This window comes from Ovis canadensis, chromosome 5, assembly GCF_042477335.2.
Source record: "Ovis canadensis isolate MfBH-ARS-UI-01 breed Bighorn chromosome 5, ARS-UI_OviCan_v2, whole genome shotgun sequence".
In the NCBI taxonomy this organism is placed as follows: domain Eukaryota; kingdom Metazoa; phylum Chordata; class Mammalia; order Artiodactyla; family Bovidae; genus Ovis; species Ovis canadensis.
In genome coordinates, this window is record NC_091249.1 from 61,849,453 (window position 1) to 61,872,770 (window position 23,318).

General features: G+C 42.6%; 1 protein-coding gene across 3 annotated transcripts in view; it reads right to left on the reverse strand.

The window, feature by feature from the left end:
* The window catches only part of KLHL3 (kelch like family member 3), a 130,302-nt gene extending 108,504 nt beyond the window's left edge, over nt 1-21,798 (reverse strand). The window contains exons 1-2 of one of the 3 annotated variants that reach the window (XM_069592145.1): nt 21,738-21,798; nt 1,989-2,108 (exon numbers count right to left, since the gene is read on the reverse strand). In XM_069592145.1, coding sequence (XP_069448246.1) covers nt 1,989-2,026 — 38 coding nt within the window. In that variant the 5' untranslated portion in view covers nt 2,027-2,108; nt 21,738-21,798. Of the gene's footprint in view, nt 1-1,988; nt 2,109-13,596; nt 14,316-21,737 lie in introns of those variants that run through there. The other 2 variants (XM_069592143.1, XM_069592144.1) reach the window with 2 other exon arrangements.
* Nucleotides 21,799-23,318: the final 1,520 nt, after the last annotated feature.

Here is a 23,318-nt window from a genome sequence, read left to right on the forward strand (position 1 = left end):
GATGCATTTTACAAATGATAAATGTCTTTAAGACTTTTTCAAGGTAATAAATAGGTGCTGGTGGTAGTAAAAACAAAAAGAGAAGAAGAAGATACGGTGTGTGTGTGGGGGGGTGTATGTGGGGGTGTATGTGTATACATACATACATACATATATAAGCTTCCCTGGTGGCTCAGCTGGTAAAGAATCTGCCTGCAATGCAGGAGACCTGGGTTCGATCCCTGGGTTGGGAAGATCCTCTGGAGAAGGGAACAGTTACCCACTCCAGTATTCTGGCCTGGAGAATTCCACAGACTGTAGAGTCTGTGAGATCGCAAAGAGTCGAACACAACCGAGCAACTTTCACTTTCATGTAGATCACCATTATATGTGTGTGTGTGTGTGTGTGTGTGTGTAAAACATTATATATATAACAGAATACTACTCAGCCATTTAAAAAAATGCCATTTGCAGCAACATAGATGGACCTAGAGATTGTCATACTAAAAGTGAAGAAAGTCAGAGAGAGCAAGATAAATATCACATGATATCACTTAGATGTGGAATCTAACATTACAATTCAAATGAACTTACTTACAAAAGAGACATAGACACTCAGACACAGAAAATAGACTTATGGTCACCAAAGGTGAAAGGGTAGGAGAGAGACAAATTAGGAGTTTGGAATTAACAGATATACACTACTATATCTAAAACAGATAAGCAACAAGGATTTACTTTATAGCACAGGGAACCATGGGGCTTCCCTTGTGGCTCAGCTGGTAAAGAATCCGCCTGCAATGTGGGAGACTTGGGTTCGATCCCTGGGCTGGAAAGATCCCCTGGAGAAGGGAAAGGCTACCCACTCCAGTATTCTGGCCTGCAGAATTCCGATAGTTCAGTTGGTAAAAAATCCACCTGCAATACAGGAGACCCCGGTTCGATTCCTGGGTCAGGAAGATCCGCTGGAGAAGGAATAGGCTATACACCCCAGTATTCTTGGGCTTCCCTTGTGGATAAGCTGGTAAAGAAACTGCCTGCAATGAGGGAGACCTGGGTTTGATCCCCAGGTTAGGAAGATCCCCTGGAGAAGGGAAAGGCTGCCCACTCCAGTATTCTGTCCTGGAGAATTCCATGGACTGAACAGTCCCTGGGGTCCCAAAGAATCGGACACAACTGAGTGACTTTCACTTTCACAGGGAACTCTATATTCAATATCTTATAATAACCTATAATGGATAAGAACCTGAAAAGTATATATAACTGAATCACTTTGCTATACATCTGAAAATATCACAACATTGTAAATCAACTGTATTTCAATACAAAAGAAAAATAATTGCATGGGCAAAGGAAGCTCTGATAAAGAAGAGGTTGTATGCACAGCCTTCATACAAAAAAACTCATTCAATGTCCTGAACCTGTCTTGCAACAAAGCTCAGCAAACATGCACCTTGGCCTTACAAATAGTCTGCATACCCCTCACTGTTTAGCTCAGTGAGAATGAGTGCTTTTGCACTTCATTTCTTTCTTTATAGAGTTAAATTGTATTTTAGAAGCTAGGTGTTCTCCCTGTCGTGTGGTTGCCTTGACAAAGACAAAGTTGAGACCAAAGAAAGAGAGAGAGTCCAAAAGAAAATGCATGGCATCTGCAATCTTTAATCTGCAAGTGTGTGTAGGTGTTGCAATCACTCTATTATTGGCCTTCAAGCAGCTGGTTCAGTTGGAAATCAAGTTTATGAACAGAACTGCTGCGACCATAAGGGATTTTTCCCCAGTGATTAAGCACTAAAATGATAGGTGTTAAATAAATACAAAGAAAAGAGAGAGCTTTGGGGGAGTCATTCTGTCTCTATCAGAATTCGAAAGGGAAAGCCAACTGACTGAGAGTGGGTGGGGAAGAGTCAGACTTCACTAGATGGTGGTGTTCTGACTTCTGTTCTCAAACCCTGATGATGCTCACCCAGTAAGTTCCTTCCAAAAGGGCATGGGCAAAATAGGAAAAGTACCTCCGCAGTTCATTCATAACCTTGAACGCCTTCCCCATGTGGGCAGGATTGACAGTGACGGTCCTCTGGTTCTTTTCATCATCCCCAGTTTGTATCAGGGGCTGGGAGCTCAGTTTGATGCTGTGAACAGGAAGGGAGAGGGAGAGGAGAGAGAGGATCACATGTTGGCAAACTCATTGATCCAACTGTCACAAACCCATCCATTTACCCACCCACCAGGGGCATCTCTGTCAGTCTGTTCTCTTCACCACAGGCCCAGAAGGGAAGGAAATCACTGGGTCAGGAATTTCTTCAGGATCTTCCAGTGCAAAATGTACCCCTCAGACCCTAGTTAGCTTCTTCCATCCAGCACTGGTGTGACTTTGTGGGAGGTCCTTATTCTCCATCTCTCCATCCCTAAAAGGGTATGGGGTGAGGGGCAACTAAGCATTGTACCACTCACTTCACAGGGGTGTAGGTTCATTCAACAAACATTTAGTGGAGCTTACTAAATGGTTTAAATTCAAGAGAAACACAATAGCTAAGTCACAGATCGTGCTTTCACAAAGCGTAGAATTCAGTGATGGAGAAAGCCAAGTCAGCATTTAAACATATCAGAGTATTATGATCTGATTGGAATTACAGAAGCACAAAGGGATTCCCCGGTGGTGCCAGTGGTAAAGAACCTGCCTGCCAATGCAGGAGACATAAGAGATGCAGGTTCGATTTCTGGGTAGGAAGACCCCCTGGAGGAGGAAATGGCAACCCACTCCAGTATTCCTGTCTGCAGAATCCCATGGACAGAGGAGCCTGGTAGGCTATGGTCCATAGGGTCACAAAGAGTCAGACACAACTGAGGCAACTTAGCGTGCACGCCCACACAGAAGCACAAAGGACAGGCAACTATCTTAGTGATGGCAGGTTGAGGAAAAACTTACTGGAAGCTGAGGAAGAATAGAAATCTTAAGGAATAGCAGAAATTAACCAGGTAAGAAGTAAGATGGGGACACAGAGGAAACAATATGAACAAAGACCTAGAGAAAAGGAGTCCAGTGGAATCAGAGCACTAGAAGTTCAGTAAAACTAAAAGTAATCTTATAAGTGCCACATAAAAACAAAACTAAGGAGTTTGGGTTTCATTCTAAAACAATGAGAAGCCCTCAGTTTTAAGCAAAGAAGCAGAGCAGGAAGCAAGTGAATACATGTGTGCTTTAGGAAGATCACATTGGCCACAGCGTGGAGAATAGTGGCATAACAGTGAAAGCTTTGGAGAAACCATAATCCCATAGAAAAACAAGGGATTGTAACTGTTATAAAATGACTATATGTGGGTTAGGTGAGCAAGTGGTGACTAGCAAGAGGCACCTATAATCTCAAAGCCTTCTACACCAAAGACAAAACACTCAAATTCCTGTGGGATGCCAGCGAGATGCTCAATCACTTCCAAGCAACATGTCTCAACTTGATGGTGAGGTGGGAAAGAAGAATCAAAAAATAAGCAAGAAAAGGACTTTCTCCCCAAACTGATAAAACTATTCAGCTCCAAGCCAAGTCTGGGACCTTGGAGTTACGTCTGTTTGGACCAGGCTAAGCTTTGCCTTCTCACAGAAAACCAGAACCTTCTCCACTGGTGTAGATTTGGGGACCCACAGTTCAAACCAACTCTAAGACACTGCCAGTAACTTCCTTTGCCTTTCTCTAGTGAGCCTCTGTTGATGTTACCACCTAGCCTTGCAAACTGGCTCAAGAAAGGGGTTGCCATGGTTAAGATAAAGTTTCGGAGACCTGAGAGTCTCTCTAGATCTCACACTGGGAATGGTAACATTGGAACATTCCAATATAAACAGCATGCCAGACCCACAGCTTGTCTAACCAGGACACTCGCCTCTACTGGCTTCCTTCCCACTTTTAGTTCAGCAGGAAAATGTAAGCCACAGACATCTGAACTGTGGGACTGTCTGCATTCTAGGTACAAAGAAGTTAGCTAAGCATAGGATGATAAATATCAAGGCAGAATCATGTGTTTAAAAACATGAAGAAAATCTCAAAACAGAGAAAGTTATCAAGGAGAGGGAGGACCTAGTAAAAATTTAAAACTTCCTATTAAAAATCCCACAAGTACAATTTCTTTTATAACTTAAGTGTCCTTCCCTACTCCAGGCCAGATAGATGTAAATTTCTATTCTATACTAAAAGCTTAATGATTTTGCTTTTGATATTTAAGCCCTTCTTTTATCTAATGTTGATTTTTATGTCACCATGAAATATGGATCTAATTTTTCCTGTAAGTTCCACTTATTGAATACCTTTTCTTTTTCCCCACTCACCTTGTTATGCCACCTTTAGACATATATCACAGAATGATAAACATAAAATGTCCTAATGAATATTCTTGTCATCTTCCTCATTTTAAATTTTAAAAAGATGTTTGTGATGTTTCCTCATTGTATACTAATTTTAGGATTTTTATAGATGGCCTTTATCAAATTAAGAAACTCACATTTTAATTTTAATCATAAATTATATTAATTTTATCAAACCTTTTTGTGAATCTAATGAGATGATCATATGGATGTTTCCCTTTAATCTGTTAATGTGGTATATGACATATTTTCTAATACTAAACTATATTTGCATTTCTGGAACAAATTTAGAAACTGTAAAACATTGCACAAATATTCATTATAAATACTGTCTTCAAATTGCAGAGACTTAAAAGCCAGGAAGAGAAAATATCTGGTATTGATCAGAGAACAACTAAAGGTTTCTGACAGAAACTTTATGAGATTAGAGTTCACAAAGGCCCAGTGGACAGACATTATTAGTTCTATTTTACATATATGGGATGGATGTAGATCAAAGAGAGACATTCTGGAAGTGCTGACAACAATCCCCTGTGACTAGTAACTGGGGAGCTTGCTCTTCCTTGTTGTGTTTGTCTTTGAATTTTCCAGTCTTCCAGGATGGCCCAGTAGGTTAAGTTTTGCCTTCTCTATGAAGTCCTTTGACTACTTCATTCCTAAGTGATCTCTGCCTCCCCTAAACTGTTGTAGAATTTCTGGCCTGTAACTCAGCTGCACATAGGATACAAACCCATGTTTGATGACCTTTTCATAGCACATATTTGAACACCCAGCCCCCCATGCTAGACTCCTTATTCCTGGTAAGCAAGGACGATGTGTCCAAGGACTCTCAACAGTTCAGCCTGCCCAGCAGAAGGCCATGCCCACAGCATGTCTTCATGACATATTTACCATCAGTGAAATCTGATCTGAAAACCCTCCACTTTGTCCCTATGGGTGGTAGACAGTAGAGCAGAGTGGGGATGGTCTACCCAAACACTGCCCCTTTCCCTAACAATCTTAAAAATGAAAGGTGGTCTTCAAAATTAAACTGTAAATTAATACACATAAAATCTTATAATAGTTATGAGTTATAAACAAAAATACATAAACTGTAAACATTAGGCCCTCTTTCATGGCATGCCACCTCCCACAGCCTTTTCTCCCACCCTCCCCTCTCCTCTAAAGTCCAGATCCATATATCCAGTATCTGAACTGACTCCCCAACTTAGATTTTTCATAGTAACTTATACTCAACTGATGGCTCCCTGCCCTCTCTGAAGCCTACTCATCTTTCTGTACTCTCGGTCTCAGAGTCAAACCCAACTACCCAATCACCTATGCAAGGCAGAAACTAGGATATCATCTTTGATGTCTTCTTCACTCCATCTCTCACCTCACATACTACCACAAGTCCCATCAGTCCTAGGTCCTTTAATCTCTCTCTACCCCATTCCCTTCTCACAGTCACTGCTACTACAACTTCAGTCCAGGTCATCATGATCTCTTACCTGGGTTACTACAGTAACGTCCTCCTCAAAGACTTCAGAATGATCTTTACAGAATGTCACTGTGCACATGGCATGTCCTATGTGAAACCTCTCACTGGTTCCTCACTGCATACAGAAGAAATCTCAGAGACCCAGCCTGATGCTTCCTCATCTCATTGCTGTCCTGAAGACTCTGTTACTCAAGTACTAAAATATTCACAATTGCCTAAATATATCAAGCTCTTTTGCCCTATCCCCACCCGTTGTCCCCTATGTCTAGCTCATTTTCATCAACCCTCAGACCTCTTGCTGACGGTCTCCCACTTTGCAGGCAGATTCTTTACTGTCTGAGCCACCAAGGAAGCCCATTAGTAAAATAATTAGGAAGAGATGAATCTTTACTATGTCAATATAATTTATTAGTAAATCACATAATTTTTAAAATAAGGGCTGTATTTAAATGACTGACTCACAAAATTCTTAAAAATTTAGCAAGCAGCTCTAGCAAGTGGGTGAGTGCTGGTTCTTGCATACCACTGCCCACCCTAGATTTTGAGCTCCAAGAGAATCAGGATGGTGTCTTATTTCCCTCTATATTATTAGCCTATGGCACATGGCAGGTACTCAATAAATTATTGAGTAACTGAATGGATGGATTAGCAAATGAGGTATAACTATCAACTATCCCATTTTTCTCACATCCTCTAAAATAATTATAGCTTTATCCCTCTCAACTCCCCCCCTCCCAACCCCGTCCTTCCCCAAAGGAGGTGGTAGGGGGAGGGGAGGAGCTTTCTTAGCCAACCTAGCTTCCTGCATTGGTGATACAGAATCAGGAAGCTCTTGACAGGAAGCGGGGCAGGCAGGGGTAGAAGAGAAAGTCACACTCCTCTAGAGAAGAAGGAAGAAAGCAAGAAGAGTTACTGCCTCTTGCGTTAGTTCTTAGGCTCTTTTCATCACTAAGAAAAATCCAGGCAATGAATAGAAAGGACAATAGCATGCATGTCAGCAAAGCAGGAGACATAGAAACCTCGGAGCATCTAATTGTCCAGATTGGGGGAATCTGCCAAGAGGAACTCTGGAGCATCCAGGGTGTGAGAGAATGGAGAGGAGAGGAAAGGGGAGTCTAAGAAACACTGCTGAGAGTTAAGAACTGCATCCCTACTGAAAATCTTCAAGAGATGCAAATAAAGTTCAGGCAGCATGGGCCGCACAGATAGAGCCCAAGCACATGATGGTCAAGCTATAAATGAGACAGAATAAAGAGAGGCAAAGTCACCTACGGGGGTCAGCACAACTCTGTGAGTCCAAGGAAGGCTATGCCGAATGTATCAAAATCCCTCAATAAAGAAAATGCCCTTTAAAAAAAAAAAGGTAAGAAAATTTCCTTTAGAAAGGGAAATCCAAAAACAAGAATCAGGCTGAGAAAGCTCTTGGTCCAGCTCACCCCACACTATGGAAGAAATGATTTAATCATCAGACAGTCATTAGGTTCCGCCTCATGTCAGATCCCTGCTGTGGAACTTGAAGCCTATAAACGCTCAAATGACCTTACTCAGTCCCCAGCTCGCAAATGCGGCCTCTTGATCAAGTTGGCTTCCCCTGTGGCTTTCCTTTAGGAAGCAAGAAAGTATGGTAGCAGGCCCTCAGGAACATTGTGCCAGTAATACTTTTCATCACAAATTAATAAAATGACACTCTGACTGCTGTACCTCAGTTTCTCATGAAGAGTTCATCAGCATGACTCCACTTCTTCAGGTCTGGGCAGCAAAGGACAAGAGAAGATTTTGGAACCTACCGGGCTCTGGGTAAACTAGCTCTGGGAGAACTAGCATATTTCTCAATCCTAAAGTTCAAGGCCAAAATGAACCAACTGAGATTTCTGCATCTGGATGAATGAATGACCTGGCTCTTGAAGATAACCAAGTAACGGGATTCAGGGCATGATAGTGCCGCCCTGTCCTCAAGGAACACCCCCACACACAGACTGCTATAGAGCTCCATATTCTCCTACTTTTTCACTTGGGCCACCTCAGTTCAAGCATCAGTTGATTCCCTGCAACAGGCCACACGGACCCAGGGAAAATAACGCATCAGTAAGCTATGGTTCCTGGGTAGTAACAGTTAACGTTTACTGAAAGCTTACTTTACCTCTACTATCTCATTTTATCTTCAGAACAACCCTATAAAGGATAACCTCCTCAGGCACTGAGATAAAACTTGGCCAGAAATCCCACATAACTACTACGTGGAGAACTGCCACTCAGACCCATGTCTAATCCACTCCAGGGCCTACGCTCTTCATAGCAATGTCCACTGTCTTGGGACAATGTCCACAGCCAACAGGTCAAGGGAGACTCCATCCTTATGATCCACTCTCTGAGGTTCTTTATGGTGTGGCCAAACCAAGCCAATGAGAAAGACTGAATCCCCCAGGACCTGTGCCATGGCACTATTTCACTTCACTGATTGTGGGGAACTACAGTATGTACTGGAGTTAATATTATTAATTGGACAGAACTCAGAATTTTCATACAAGCCTGTCATGACGCATCAAAGCTGGTCAGCAGCTGCTGCCATTCTTGTAATGTGCTCTTTCATAAACCAGTTCAAGAACAGGTATGTTACTAATCACATTCCTAACAGTCCAATTCACAAATAGCTTCCTTCCAAACCAAGAAGGCAATCACTTCAGCAGGCTGCGTAAAAATGCAAAATATAAGAAAAACATGAGTTCAGACAGACAGAATGAGACAAGGGGAGAGAAAGACTGAAAGAAAACACAGCCCTCATTATGTGGCCTTTCGGAAGCCAAACTTCTATTAGGTTTGAATAGGAGAGCTGAACTCTTCCATGTGTGTGGTTTTGATAGAGGTTACAATAGACTTTCACAAGTTAAAAAGAAAAGTCCATGAAAGCAGGGCTGAAAGTCTGAAAACCCTTTTAAATTATAAAAAAGTTACAGATTTGTAACTTGACCACCATTGAACTTGATAGAGAAAAAAAATTTAAGAACAAAACATGTTCAAGTTATTTTTTACACAGTGCATCAATGCTCTTTTCAGTCTAACCTAGTTTCAAGGTTTATCCAGAAATTGAAAAAAAAAAAAAATTAGGTCAATTCTATGTTGGCAAATTTCATCAAATAAAACACTTGCTTTAGAAAACTTACCCCAAAATGTTCTTGTATAGATGTGCCTCAACAATATAAAACCTAGCAAGCAGCAAAAACCTAAATGCTCAAATCTGGGTATGGGGAAATCAAGAGGTTTCTTCCAACTAACTTTGTTTTCTTGCAGTTGAAAACCTTGCTTCACCAAAAATTATTTCCAAAATGGAAAGTTTGGTTTCAATTATCATGGTTGAAATGCACATATGCTTCAGGCAGCAGTGATGCCCAAAAATTTCTACAGAAGTTTCCACTCATGCCTTCTATGGGTGGGAGAGGGCTGAGAGGAAGAGAAAGCCTGCGGCGCTGAACACTTGCTCTTCCCTGGGTCTTGCCAGTGATACACCGGGCGTTGTAAAACTCAGCGTTTGGAGAGACTTAGCTGCCTAAATCATGTTTTTGTTTTTGTTTTAATAAGATCTGTTCCTGATCAAGGATGGAAAAATAAGCTCTCAGGGTTCTAGGAGCAGGCTGTCCTCCATAAGGATGAGCCATTCTCTCTCTTAGGACTGCTCTCATAAATTCAAGGCACATTGTTGGGCACACAATGCCCCTTGCAATAAGAGGCATCCTGATGCTTCTGATAAAGAAAACCACAACAATTTTAAGAAAAATGGACAGCCAACATCCCCCTTTTGTGATGCTTCTTCTAAAAGTTGTGGTTCTCTGCAATTCTTGTGAATATCCCAGAGACTATGCCTGGAAATTTTTTTAACTGTGGTAAAATACATGTAACTTGAAATTTACCCTTTTAAGAATATAGTTCAGAGGCTTTAAGTATGTATATATTCTTGCGCAACCATCTATTTCCAGAACTTTTTCATTTCCCTAAATTAAAACTCCATGCCCTTCAGGATTGGGAACACGTGTACACCCGTGGCAGATTCATGTTGATATATGGCAAAACCAATACAGTATTGTAAAGTAAAATGAAGTAAAATTTAAAAAAAAAAAAAGAAAACCCAAAGAAAAGCAAAAAAAAAAAAAAACCACCAACAACAAAACTCCATGCCCATTAAGCATTTCTCCCTCTCCCCAGACCCTGGCAACCACCAATCTACTTTTTGTCTCTATGAATTTGACCATTCTAGATACCTCGTATAAGTTGGGAATTTACTATAATCCATCCACAAGGCTAATTTCTAGTACTTAAATGAAATCCCAGTAGCCAAGCTACTGTCATTTTCAATGTGCTACACACACACACACACACACACACACACACACAATTTGTCACTGTAGTGATGTCATGGCCCCAAATCACTAATGCATCTGAAGCCTCGGGGTATCTATAAAAAGGAGGACTAAGGCAAGGCTTCCTAGGTGACACAGTGGTAATGAACCTGCCTGCCAATGCAGGAGATGCAAGAGACTCGAGTTCAATTCCTGGGTCAGGAAGATGCCCTGGAATAGGAAATGGCAATCCATTGCAGTAGTTTTGCTTGGAAAATTCCAGGTGTCTTGCAGGTTACAAATCCATAGGAATCACAGAGTCTGACTGGACCAAGCACACATGTGTGCACACACACACACAGACACACACACACACACAAGTGTTGATGAACCCTACAAAAGGAAGTGCCAAGCCCTGTGTGGTATCTCACTGTGAGGAGACAGTTTAGGTGCATGCAAGATGATGATCTGATAGCCTCTTAATTTTCTCATGGGAATGGTCCCACAAAATCTGCTTTGGATTATAAATATACAAAGCCCTTAAAATAAGCCTTGGTTAGTATCCAAGAACAAATCATGGAGTACAGCAGGGCAATAGATGAACACTAACAATAATAGCAACTACCATTTACTGAGAACTTACTCTGTGCCAGAAAAACTTGCTAGGTGCTTTATCTATATTGCCTCCTTTGATCTTCACAACAACTCTGTGAGATATGGATACTGTCTCTCTACATCAAAAAGGAAAATTAATTCTGAAAAAACGTGCCATACTCAAGGTCATACAGTTTATGAAATAGATTCACCACAAGCTCTATGTTACCCCAAAGCCCATGTTTTAATTAATAGCCTTTTAAGGTAGAAGTTATTTTCAAACTCTCATGGCAAAGAAAGAAAATTGTTCATTAGAAATCTCTTGGCTGAAAATTCTTAATGCTTAAAAGCAGCCCCAATTAAGCTTTAGCAGGTTAAATGTAGAAGAACAAGACTTAGGATCCCTCCAGTCTCTAGAGGTCTGACATGTGATCCTAGGCCAGTCACCCAGTTTCTCCGGGAACTTGTGAAAGAAGCCTACTTCCCCCTTTTCTCCCCTACCTCAGAGCATTCCATGGGGTCAATTACCCATGCTGAGATAATAAGGCTGATGGCCAAGGATGAACCTATTGGCCAGAGGTTTCAATCACCTCTTGGAGAGGCAATTTTTAGTTACTGGAGCTTCTCACAAAAGTCATCAGCTAATCAGCAAATAATTATCTACTACCTACTATGTGTCCAGCCACACAGTAGATAATGTGGAGTATTCAGAGGTACAGGCAACATTCTTGTCCTTGAGAACCTATCCCCCACTGTGGGAACTTACAAGATATATGAAACAACAGCACAAAAACATCTTGTAGGTGGGCCTGTTATTCAGTACCCAACTATGAGATTCAAACTAGAAGTAATGAAATTAGAAAGAACATCTGCCAGAACCAGAAGAGCTTAAGTTTCCAAGACAAAGCGGAATTTTAAAACAGCCTTGATAGATGAATAACTTTTGGAAAAGTGAAAGCAAAAGGCATTCCAGGCGAAAGAAACTCTGGAAGCTAAGGCTCTGAGACTGGATGTAGTAGTGCACAGGATGAGTGATCACAAGAGAGACCCACTGATCTCTCGGTAGGGGTATATGAGTGAGCAGTAGGAATGGAGACTGGAGCCAGATTTCAGAAGACTTGAATGCCTGGCAGGGTAAGCTGGTCTTAGAGTGGGAACAAAAGGTAGTGAGCTCGGTGACCTGGTGAACACTGGAAGCTGCAAGGTTTGGATTTCTCTGCTTTTAATAGAAGGAAAGCGAAAGAACACATGTAAAAACTAGGGGTTGCAATGCCAAAGACCTCAGCCATCCCAGTTGAAAGGCACCAGAGTGCTGAAGAACAAGAGAGCTCCTAGGAGGCCAGGGCTCATTACATTTTGGAACACTAAACTGAGAACATAGTAAGTACCCCAAAATGCTTGGGAAGCAGTGCTTTGATCTACTGTTGCTAGTCTCAAATGGACCTTTCAGTCCTAATATATATAAGCAAACAGGCTTGATCTAGAATCTCCAAACCTCCATTCATATCACCTCTGCCCTCTGTTAGCTACTAGACCAATAAGAGAAAGTAAGGACACTGCACACTTCTGCCCTAAGGAAGCAGGCTTTCAAATGCTCTGTCACCCAGGGGGCCACACAGAATCCAACACTAAGCTCCTATTGCAAAGGACACTCAAGGAGAGACACTCAACCAGCACATTCAGTCTAAAAAGTCCCAGTTCTCTTCCTAGGAGTTACATCAAGAAAGACAGCCCCTGGGGGCCTCTTCAGACAAGAGGACACTATACAATCCTGCCAGTCCTAATGGGGTTTAGAGAGGTTTAATGACATCATTGTGCCCCCATGAGATGTAAGACTGGGGACAATCCATGCAAAAGAAATTGTTTATTGAGGTACACTCCAGGCATTGTTGACTTAGTTGAACCTGTTACCCTTTAACCAGCTAGTTACCATCTGAATCAAACTGGCGACTTAGAGCAGTAGCCCTCCTCCCTCAAGGGTCCATTGGCTCTCAGTCTTCTCACCTCAAGGAAAAGGCAAGCCTCGTTCTCTACCAGCCGCAGACTCACAGAATGGAGAGGAGATGTTTTGGCACACAGAGAAGTGACCTGCCCTGCACCACACTCAGCACCTTCATAATTAAAGAATCAGAGCCTCAGATAACAGCTCTAAAATGTATTAAAATGCATGGGACTGCCAGGAAAAAAAATCTCTCGCTAGTTAGATCCAGCTCAACAGAAGTACTGAAATTTCCTTCTGGTAATTTCTATTTCATAAAGAAACCCCTGATGAAAGGAGCAAGAGTTTCTCTAAAGAATATAACTTCCAGTATCATTAGGAAACTTTTCAATGCAAATGGAAAGTTCCGAGAAAGTGTCACCTGAATGGATTTCTCTCCTTCTTACTTGAACTTGTGTATGCATACAGGTACACACACACACACACACTTTTAGGAAAGACATCAGCTTGGCATGCTTGTTGACAACTTGAGCAAGTACTCTATGCCAGGCCAGCCCTGCTATGACATCAAAAAACACCCACCAAAGAAAAAACACCCCGAGGAAAGTAGCCAGGAAAGGGAAACGCCTCCTTGAAACAGCCTGATACAGCCCATGCTGAAACTCTTCCCAAACACCAGTCAGGAAGTCACTTCCTTCAGGGTGCTCCGCTGCCCTGCAAACCCAGACCTGTCTCTGTGGAAGCCAGATCTCTGGGGAAAGGGGTCTCCCTGGTCTGGCTCTGCCGCCGGCTGGGATCCATCAGTGACCAGGTCTTCCAACCCTGTCTAACCAACGCCAATACAAAAGCTGGTGGCTGCAGTGTGAGTGCGTATACACGTACACAAACACACACACACACACACACACTTATACACACGTACCTACCTTTCCCCGTCCATTGTGTGAGGCCCAGCTGGGGTGGCAGCTGCTGAGCTGTGTCTGTACCGGAGGATCCTAGCTCTGTTCTGCTCGGTTCTCCCAGCCAACCAGCGGGAGATCTGATCAACAGCAGTGATTCAGCATGGCTGCAAATGAAGCCACCTCCCTCTCGATCCTCCTTGCTCTGACTTACTCTCGGCAGCTTCTACCGCAGAATCAGCAGCAGCAGAAAACGTCTTACCCAGAGCTCCCTGCAGCCCTTTCAGCTGCTAAAAGCAGCAACCCACTTGCTCCCCCTCCCCCGCAGGCTTGCTGCTCCTCCGTCTCCTAGGAACAGCGCAGCAACAGCAACCCAAGTGCAAGGCCACCTTTCCAGCCGCTTCCACATCTGCCCAGGCATCCCCAGGCGACCAGCCGACCCCAGTACCTCCTGCCTCCTCTGCCTAGACTGAAAAGACTTGGGCAGTTCCTCACTAGCCCGAGAAATACTGGTCCCCTCCTCCTCCCCTGCCCCCATAGGCTGTGAGTCTGTCAGCCTGGCCAGATTGCTGGAATGAGGAGGCCCCTCTGTGGCTTCCAGTGGACTTTATCCACCTGGGGAAATTGACTTGTAGGTCACAGCTCATTTTCCAGTTCCTCCTCCCAAAATCTACAGCAGCTCTGAGAGTCTGATAGAGGAAGAGAAGTTAGGGTAAAAGAGCCTGATGGAACCGAGAAGAATGCAGAAAGAAGAAAAAGGGAACTGAAACAAACACTATTTGACTGCAAGAGGCTAAACTGCAGTAAAGCCATCACAATGGGACCACATACATTTATTTCCCTAGGCCGTAACAAAAGACCACAAGTTCCATAGCACAACCCTAAAACACCTTCCTAAAGTCTCTCATGTTAAAATCTGACATAAGCTGTAGCTCCAAGCAATCAGTCTCCAACTAAACCCCCCATCTCCAGTCAAAGACCTCTCGCACCCTGCAATCTCCAATTGCCTTTCAAGCCTCAATTCTGACCCACCTATGCGAAAACATAATGTAGGGGGCATGCTGGAGGCTGGTCTGTACCTCAGCCACAGTCAAGGCGCATAACTGGGGCAATCAGCCACTGGTGTTTGCGTGGTCAGTTCCTTTCAGTTGCATCTGAATCTACAACTCTATGGGCTGTAGCCCAGCAGGCTCCTCTGTCCATGCAATTATCCAAGCAAGAATACTGGAGTGGGTTCCCATTTCCTCCTCCAGGGGATCTTCCCAACTTAGGGATCAAACCCGCATCTCCTGCAGCTCCCACACTGGCAGGAGGATTCTTTACCACTGAGCCAACTTGGGAAGCTTAGCCACAAAAATGGGTTAAGAAACCTCCTTGATGCCTCAGAAAGACCACACATGAACATCTCTATTCTTGGAATCCTCTGTGTCCTGTCTCTGCTTTTCAGGACCCATATTACCACCATCTGGTTGAGTGACTTTCAGTAAGTCTTTTCCCTACTCTCGACTTCAGCCCCTCACGCATAACGTAGGGTCAAACTCTAGAGTCCCTTTCAACTCTAAAATCACATAACTCTAAAAATGTCTTAAATTATGTTCCATTTTTCTTCTCATTAGCCTGTAAGATTGTTTAAGAAGAAATTTTTACTGGACTCTCAAGTTTTGAGGGGGATTTAAGGAAGATGATATGAAGTATGTGAAAGTATGAGGGATGCTTAGTAAACTTATTATAGTTGTAATTTTGACCTGTTAAATTTCTTCACTGCCAGAAAGCCTTGAGACCATAATGAGGGAAGCCGGACACTGAGGTAGCAGAAACTAGGAATAACTTAAACTTTGCACAGCCTCCTGAACTCAAACTGGCTAGCACGTTACTCTCAAAGATTACTCCCCACCACTGACATCACAAAGTCCTCTCAAATAAGGCCATTAGGCCACTACCCAACTCATTCTTTCTCAAGTGAGAAGGGGCTCAGGAGATTTTATTTACACCCTACAGCCCTGTATCACTACTTCTTCCTTTCACAACAATACCCCTCCTATCTTTCTCCCTCTGCCCCTTCCTCTTCTAATCAGCCTTGTGGCTCTGCTCCAGGTATTTCCTCTTGAGGTGAATCACAGGGACCAGAAGTTGAACATCACAAATAAGGAAACTAAATCCCAGAATCCATGCCAGAGTGCAGACATCCACCAGGAAGATGGGTGGATGATTCATAAAGGGGATACGAGACTAAGATGAGTCTCTCACAACTTCATACCCCTAGTTCCCACCTCACCATACAGAAAAGGGGGGCGGGGGAAGTGTCACATGAAACAAACCAGAGAGAAACTTTTTGAAGATCAGAAAAGTAAATACTAAAGGACCAAGCATATTTCAGGTTTCAATATATTACAACTCTGGAGAGCCAGTATAAAATGTTTACACACTTTCTTTGGCAACCTACTTCTGCAGTGCTAACCAATGTCACCACAATGCATGTGTTGAAGCCATACTGCTCTCACCTGCACTTTATCCTCCACTCTATCCACGAGAGATAAGCTGAACAGAGACTTCTTGGAGAAGGGCATCAAGAAAAGGAAAGCAAAACCAGGGTCGGAGCTGAACCAAGAATCAAAGTCTCCAGACTCCTGGCACAAAGTTGCCATCAGAAGCTCCTCTGCTATCAGTGCTATACTTTACACTTTCTACTTTATTATCCAAGCCTTCTCTGGGCCACAGGCTGAAACTGCTTGCTCAAGGCTAACTGTCCTAACTGGATTTCAGATTAAGGAGAGTCACTATTGGATTCTTGCAATAGAGGAAAGCCAAAGGAACCAAAGTAGTGCCTTCCTGTAGGAAGAGGTCCCATGTTTGGAATTTCCAGCAGTAGGGTCTCACCTCCTTACTGGGCCTCCTCCCCATACCCAAAGCTTCTCCCATAGCTTACCAAGAGTCCCCACCTCTCCATTCCAGAACCATTAACCCAACCATGTACATCAACTTTGTTCAGAATCTTCCAGCTCTGTGTGGCTGAGGAAAAAAATCATGTGAGAATTTTTTAAGTAGGTTTGGTCTAGAGAGTTCTCTTCTCCACACTCCATCTGTCCACTGGGAGCCTGCATAGCACAGCTTACCTGGAGACAGTAAGCACAGCCCATCAGTCTTCCTTCTAAGTGTCTTTTTCTTTTCTTGCCTTTTTCCTCCTTCTTCAGAGCCTCACTCTTGCCTGGAAAATCCCATGGACACAGGAGCCTGGCAGGCTACAGTCCATGGAGCGGGCAAGGACTCAGGCATGACTGAGTGACTTCACTTTCACTTTTAAAGCCTCAGTTCCTCACAACTGCAGGCACCAGAATACATACAGTGGTCCCACACCCAGCTGTGCATCAAAGCCATCTGGTTGAAAGTATAGGCATCAGGGGATCAAAAGACATAAAGAAATTTTTTAGGCTTATGGTAGTGCTCCGTATCTTGACTGTGACGATACTACACAATTGCATACAACTACTACACTTTATCAAACTAGAAGTGTCTAGTTCGAAAAAACTATAGTGTTTTATCAGTGTCTAGAAGTGTCTAGAAGGAAGTGAATTTTGTCAATTATACCTCAATAAACCTGGGAAAAAGGAAAATACCACAGTACCAGGCTCCACCACACACCTATAGAACTGGGACCGAAAGAACGGGAATTTCAGCCAACTTTATCAGCTCAGCTCAGTCACTCAGTCATGTCCGACGCTTTGCGACCCCATGAGTCGCAGCACGCCAGGCCTCCCTGTCCATCAACAGCTCCCGGAGTTCACTCAGACTCATGTCCGTCGAGACAGTGATGCCATCCAGCCATCTCATCCTCTGTCGTCCCCTTCTCCTCCTGCCCACAATCCCTCCCAGCATCAGGGTCTTTTCCAATGAGTCAACTCTTCGCATGAGGTGGCCAGCGAACTTCATAGGTGACACTAATGCACAGCTAAATGTAAAGCCCACAAAGAAAAGAACTCAGGCCATTAGAATCAGTCAGACCAGGATCTGAATATACTTACCAGAAATATAACCCTTAGCAAGGTACAAGTCTTAATTTCCTCATCTGCAAAAAGAAGATATTAATGGATAATAATAGTACCTACCCCCCAGGGTTGTTAGGTTTCAAGACTATCAAGCTCTTAGCAGAGAGCCTGCCCTGTAATAAACACTGAGTAACCATTAGCAGCTATGGCAATTTGCATTGCCCATGCCAATGCTACCAGACTACAGCTCTGTGAGTCCTTAGTTTTGAGGTCAAGAAGTCAGACAGGGTACCTTGTGCCAGGAAACATAGCCCTGGGCCTCTCCTGGAGTCATTCAGTGGTCCCTATTACCAACAGGTCAGCAAGGACTAGGCAAAGTTAAATTAAGGCCCACCCACACCTGTATCACCAAAACTTCCCCTCAGATTCCTGACTACTTTGAGTAGACTCTTCCTGTAGCTGCTTAGCATGCCCCCAGCACAGCAAGCCAGGCAGAAAATGAAAAGGAATTCAAGGTCCGAAAAAGTCAAAAGGTAAAGAGAACAGCATATTATCCAGAGATGCCTGGCTTCCCTCAGGACACCTCCTGTGAGAGAGAACCCATGCCCTGAACATATTCAAGAGAGTAATCACCTGTGGCATTTATGTTACACTTTAAAGCTTACAGAGTTCTTCATGTCCCTCATTTCCTTGGACTTAAGATAAAACATCCACTGAACAGTAATAACAGCTCCCATCCCTTGACCTTTTACTCTGGGCCAGACTCTGTATTCTTGCCTGGAGAATCCCAGGGACAGAGGAGCCTGGTGAGCTGCTGCCTACGGGGTCGCCCAGGGTCGGATATGACTGAAGTGACTTAGCAGCAGCAGCAGACTCTGTACTCAAGACTTTACATGTAGCCCTCTCATTTAATCCTCCCAATAACCCTGTGTAAAGCAACTATTATCCCTGTTTTAAATTTGAGGTACACAGAAATGCAACAGATTTTTGTATGTTGACTTTGTATCCTGCCAACTTTATTGTTAGCTCTGATAGTTTTTTGATTGAACCCTTAAAGTCTTCCATTAATATATATAATATCACCTGCAAATAATGGTAGTTTTACTTCTTCCTTTCTAATTTGGATGCTTTTTACTTCTTTTTCTTGCCTAACTGCTTTGGCTAGGACTTCCAATACTATGTCAAATAAAAGTTGCGAGAGTGGGCATCTTTGTCTCGTCCATGATCTCACTTTTGAGCATGTTAGCTGTGGACTTGGCACATATGGCTTTTATTGTGCTGAGTTACAATCTCTCTACACTCACTCTATTCAGAGTTATTAACATAAACGGATGATGAATTTTGTCAAATGCTTTTCTCACTTCTATTGAGATGATCATATGATTTTTACCCTTCATTTTGTTGATTTGCTCCTCCACAATGATTGATTTGCAGATATTGAAACCTGGAATAAATCCCACTTGATTATGTCAATGATCCTTTAAATGTATTGCCGCATTCACCAATAATACTGTTGTTAATATTTTGTTGAGAACTTTTGCATCTATGTTCATTGGGGATGCTGGTCTATAATTTTTTTTCTGGTGGCATCCTTGTCTTATTTTGGTAACAGGTTAATGCTGGCTCCATAAAATGAGTTTAGTAGTGTTCTCTCCTGTTAAAACTAATAAATTCAGTGAAGTTAGAGGATATAAAAATCAACACACCAAAAAAGTCTACTGTGTTTCTATATGCTAAAAATGAAGTATCAGAAAGAGAAATAAAGAAAAATACCACATTTATAACTGCATCCAAAAAAAAAAAAAATCCCCATTACATACCTAGGAATAAATATAATCAAGGAGATGAAAGACCTATATATTGAAAACTACATTAATGAAAGAAACTGGAGAAGATACAAATGAATGGAAACATATTCCATCCTCATGGACCGGAAGAACCAATATTGTTAAAATGTTCATACCACCCAAAACAATCCATAGATTTTATAAACTCTATCAAAATTTCAATGGCATTTTTCACAGAAATAGAATAATCCTAAAATGTGTATGGAACTAAAAAAAAAATATTCAAAACCATCTTGAGAAATAAGAACAAGGCTACATCATCATTCACCTTGATTTCAAACTTTATTACAAAGCTATATCAATTAAAACAGTATGATTAGCTACCCCTGAGGGCTCAGAGGGTAAGAAATCCACCTGCAACACAGGAGGCCTGGGTTCAGTCCCTGGGTCGGGAAGACCCCCTGGAGGAGGGTGTGGCAGCCCACTCCAGTGTTCCTGCCTGGAGAATCCCATGGGCAGAGGAGCCTGGTGGGCTACAGTCCATGGGGTCGCAGAGAGTGGGACACAACTGAAGCAACTAAGCACAGCACAGCACGTGATCAGATACATCAACTGAAACAGTATGATTCTGGCGAAAAAAGACACATAAATTAATGGAACACAGAGCCCAGAAATAAACTCACACATAAATGGTCAATTAATTTACAGCAAAGGAACCAAAAACACATGCTGGGGAAAACGCAAAGGTAACAAGAGCAAAAAAAAACAAGTGAGATGCCATCAAACTAAAAAGCTTCTGCAAAGCAAAGGAAACAACCCAAAATGAAATGGCAACTTATGAAATGGGAGAAAAGATTCAAAATCATGTATCTGATACGACGTTAATATGAAAAATACATAAAGAATTCATCTAACTCAATAGCAAAAAAATCTGATTTTAAAAATGGGCAGTACATATGAATAGACATTTTTCCAAATAAAAATATACAGGCACCAACAGGCACATGAAAAGACGTTCAACATCATGGAAACGCAAATCAAAACCACAGCAAGATACCACCTCACACCTGTCGGAAAGGCTATATCAAAAAGACAAGAAACAACACGTGTTGGCAAGAAGGTGGAAAAAGGGGACTTTTTCCCTTGTACACTGCTGGTGGGAATTTAAACTGGTGTAGCCACTATGGAAAACAGTACTGAGGTTTCTCAAAAACTTGAAAATTCAACTACCATATGATACAGTAATTCCACTTCTGGGCATATATCTGAGGAAAATGAAAACACTAACTCAAAAAGATGTATGTACCCCATTGTTCACTGCAGCATTATTTACAACAGCCAAGGTATGGAAACAACTTGTATCCCTTGATGGATGAATGGATAAAGAAGATACACAGAGAGAGAGAGAGAACAGTATTATATAACCATGAAGAACATTAAAATGCTTCCATTTGCAACAACAGGGATGGACAGCATGGGCATTATGCTAAGTGTTATAAGTTAGAGAAAAACAAATACTGTACAATCTGTCTTACACCTGGACTCTTTAAAAAATTATTTTAAAAAAATCTCATACAGAAAACATATTAGTGGTTGCCAGAGGCAGACAGTCAGGGGAAGGGGAAATGGGTTAAAGGGGACAAACAGTAAAAAGAAAACACTATTTCTCTTCAGAAGTAGTGCAGCAGGACTTGCCTGGTGGCACAGTGGTTAAGAATCCGCCTGCCAATGCAGGGGACACGGGTTCAATTCTGGGTGCAGGAAGAGTTCCACATGCTGGGGGCAACTAAGCCCATGTGCCATTAACTGCTGAGCCTGAGCGCCATAAGTACTGAAGCCCACACACTACAGAGCCCGTGCTCTGCCACAAGAGAAGCCACTGCAAGGAGAGATCTGTGCACCACACCTAGAGAGTAGCCCTTCTAACCACAACTAGAGAAAGCCTGCATGCAGCAGTGAAGACCCAGCACAGCCAAAAATAAATTTTAAAAAAAGTAATGCAGTAAACACAAGCTTGACTGAAACATGGAACATCAATAAACAAATAAATATGAGGAAACTGAGGTTCTGAGACTTAAATGACTTGATCACAACCCCAGAGATCTGAGACCCAATCTGCCTGACTTCAGAGACCACTATTAACTACTGTGCTTGGGGACACGATCCCTATCTTACTACCTCCATTTTAGAGATAAGCCAGCTGAGACTGACAGATAGCAACTGGCTCAAGATCACTCAGTGAGCTGGTGGCCAAGCAAGGTATGGATCCTCAGATGCCTGGCCTCATGCTCTCTCCACTTCACCTGAAGAAATGGAGCAACAGCATCTGAACCCCAAAAGATAACATAAGCTGACATCCAAGGCTCCCAATACCTACCCTTATTAAGTCCTTACCCATTCCTCTGGTCCCTTAGCTTACCAAGCCAAGCCAAAGAATGCTCTTGGGGAAAGCTGGGAACACACCACTGGACCCCAGTGAGTCAAAGAAAAGCCAGACCAACTACAGCAGCAAGCAGAGTGTTTCACACAGGCTCGCACATTGCAAACATTTGTCTTTCCGGGTTCCCCCTAAGAATCCCATCCTCTAAGCATCAACCTGCAACTTATGCCCTCTGCTGGTAAATCTGCGCATCTCTCCATAAGAAAAGTGAAATCTAATGACTATACCAACGGTTTAGTAAAGGGCCAAAAATCTGCTTCCTTCACAGAACATTCTACACAAGAAAGAGGATTAATTCCTACTGACTATTTTTTCATAGATTCCACATGATGCTGGGCAACTAAACCCGTGTACCACAACTACTGAGACAGCACCCTCGAGCCTTCAAGCCACAACTAATGAAGCCCGGGCAAAAAGAGCACACGTGCGCTCCACAAGAGAAGCCACCACAATGAGAAGCCCTCGCACCACAACTAGAGAATAGTTCCTGCTTGTCACAACTAGAGAAAGCCAACAAGCAGCAATCAAGACCTGGCCAAAAACAAATTAAATTTTTTTAATTTGTATTTTAAAAGACTATTTATAATTGTAAATAGTTGCACCTAGATTGGCCACAGGACTGTAAAAAGGTCAGTTTTCATTCCAATCCCAAAGAAAGGCAATGCCAAAGAATGCTCAAACTACCGCACAATTGCACTCATCTCATACACTAGTAAAGTAATGCTCAAAATTCTCCAAGCCAGCCAGGCTTCAGCAGTATGTGAACCATAAACTTCCAGATGTTCAAGCTGGTTTTAGAGATCAAATTGCCAACATCCGCTGGATCATCGAAAAAGCAAGAGAGTTCCAGAAAAACATCTATTTCTGCTTTATTGACTATGTCAAAGCCTTTGACTGTGTGGATCACAATAAACTGTGGAAAATTCTGAAAGAGATGGGAATACCAGACCACCTGACCTGCCTCTTGAGAAACCTGTATGCAGGTCAGGAAGCAACAGTTAGAACTGGACATGGAACAAGACTGGTTCCAAATAGGAAAAGGAGTATGTCAAGGCCGTATATTGTCACCCTGCTTATTTAACTTATATGCAGAGTACATCATGAGAAACACCGGGCTGGAAGAAGCACAAGCTGGAATCAAGATTGCGGGGAGAAATATCAATAACCTCAGATATGCAGATGACACCACCCTTATGGCAGAAAGTGAAGAGCACCTAAAAAGCTTCTTGATGAAAGTGAATATGGAGAGTGAAAAAGTTGGCTTAAAGCTCAACATTCAGAAAATGAAGATCATGGCATCTGGTCCCACCACTTCATGGCAAATAGATGGGGAAACAGTGCAAAGTGTCAGATTTTATTTTGGGGGGCTCCAAAATCACTGCAGATGGTGACTGCAGCCATGAAATTAAAAGACACTTACTCCTTGGAAGGAAAATTATGACCAACCTAGATAGGATATTAAAAAGCAGAGACATTACTTTGCCAACAAAGGTCCATCTAGTCAAGGGTATGGTTTTCCAAGTGGTCATGTATGG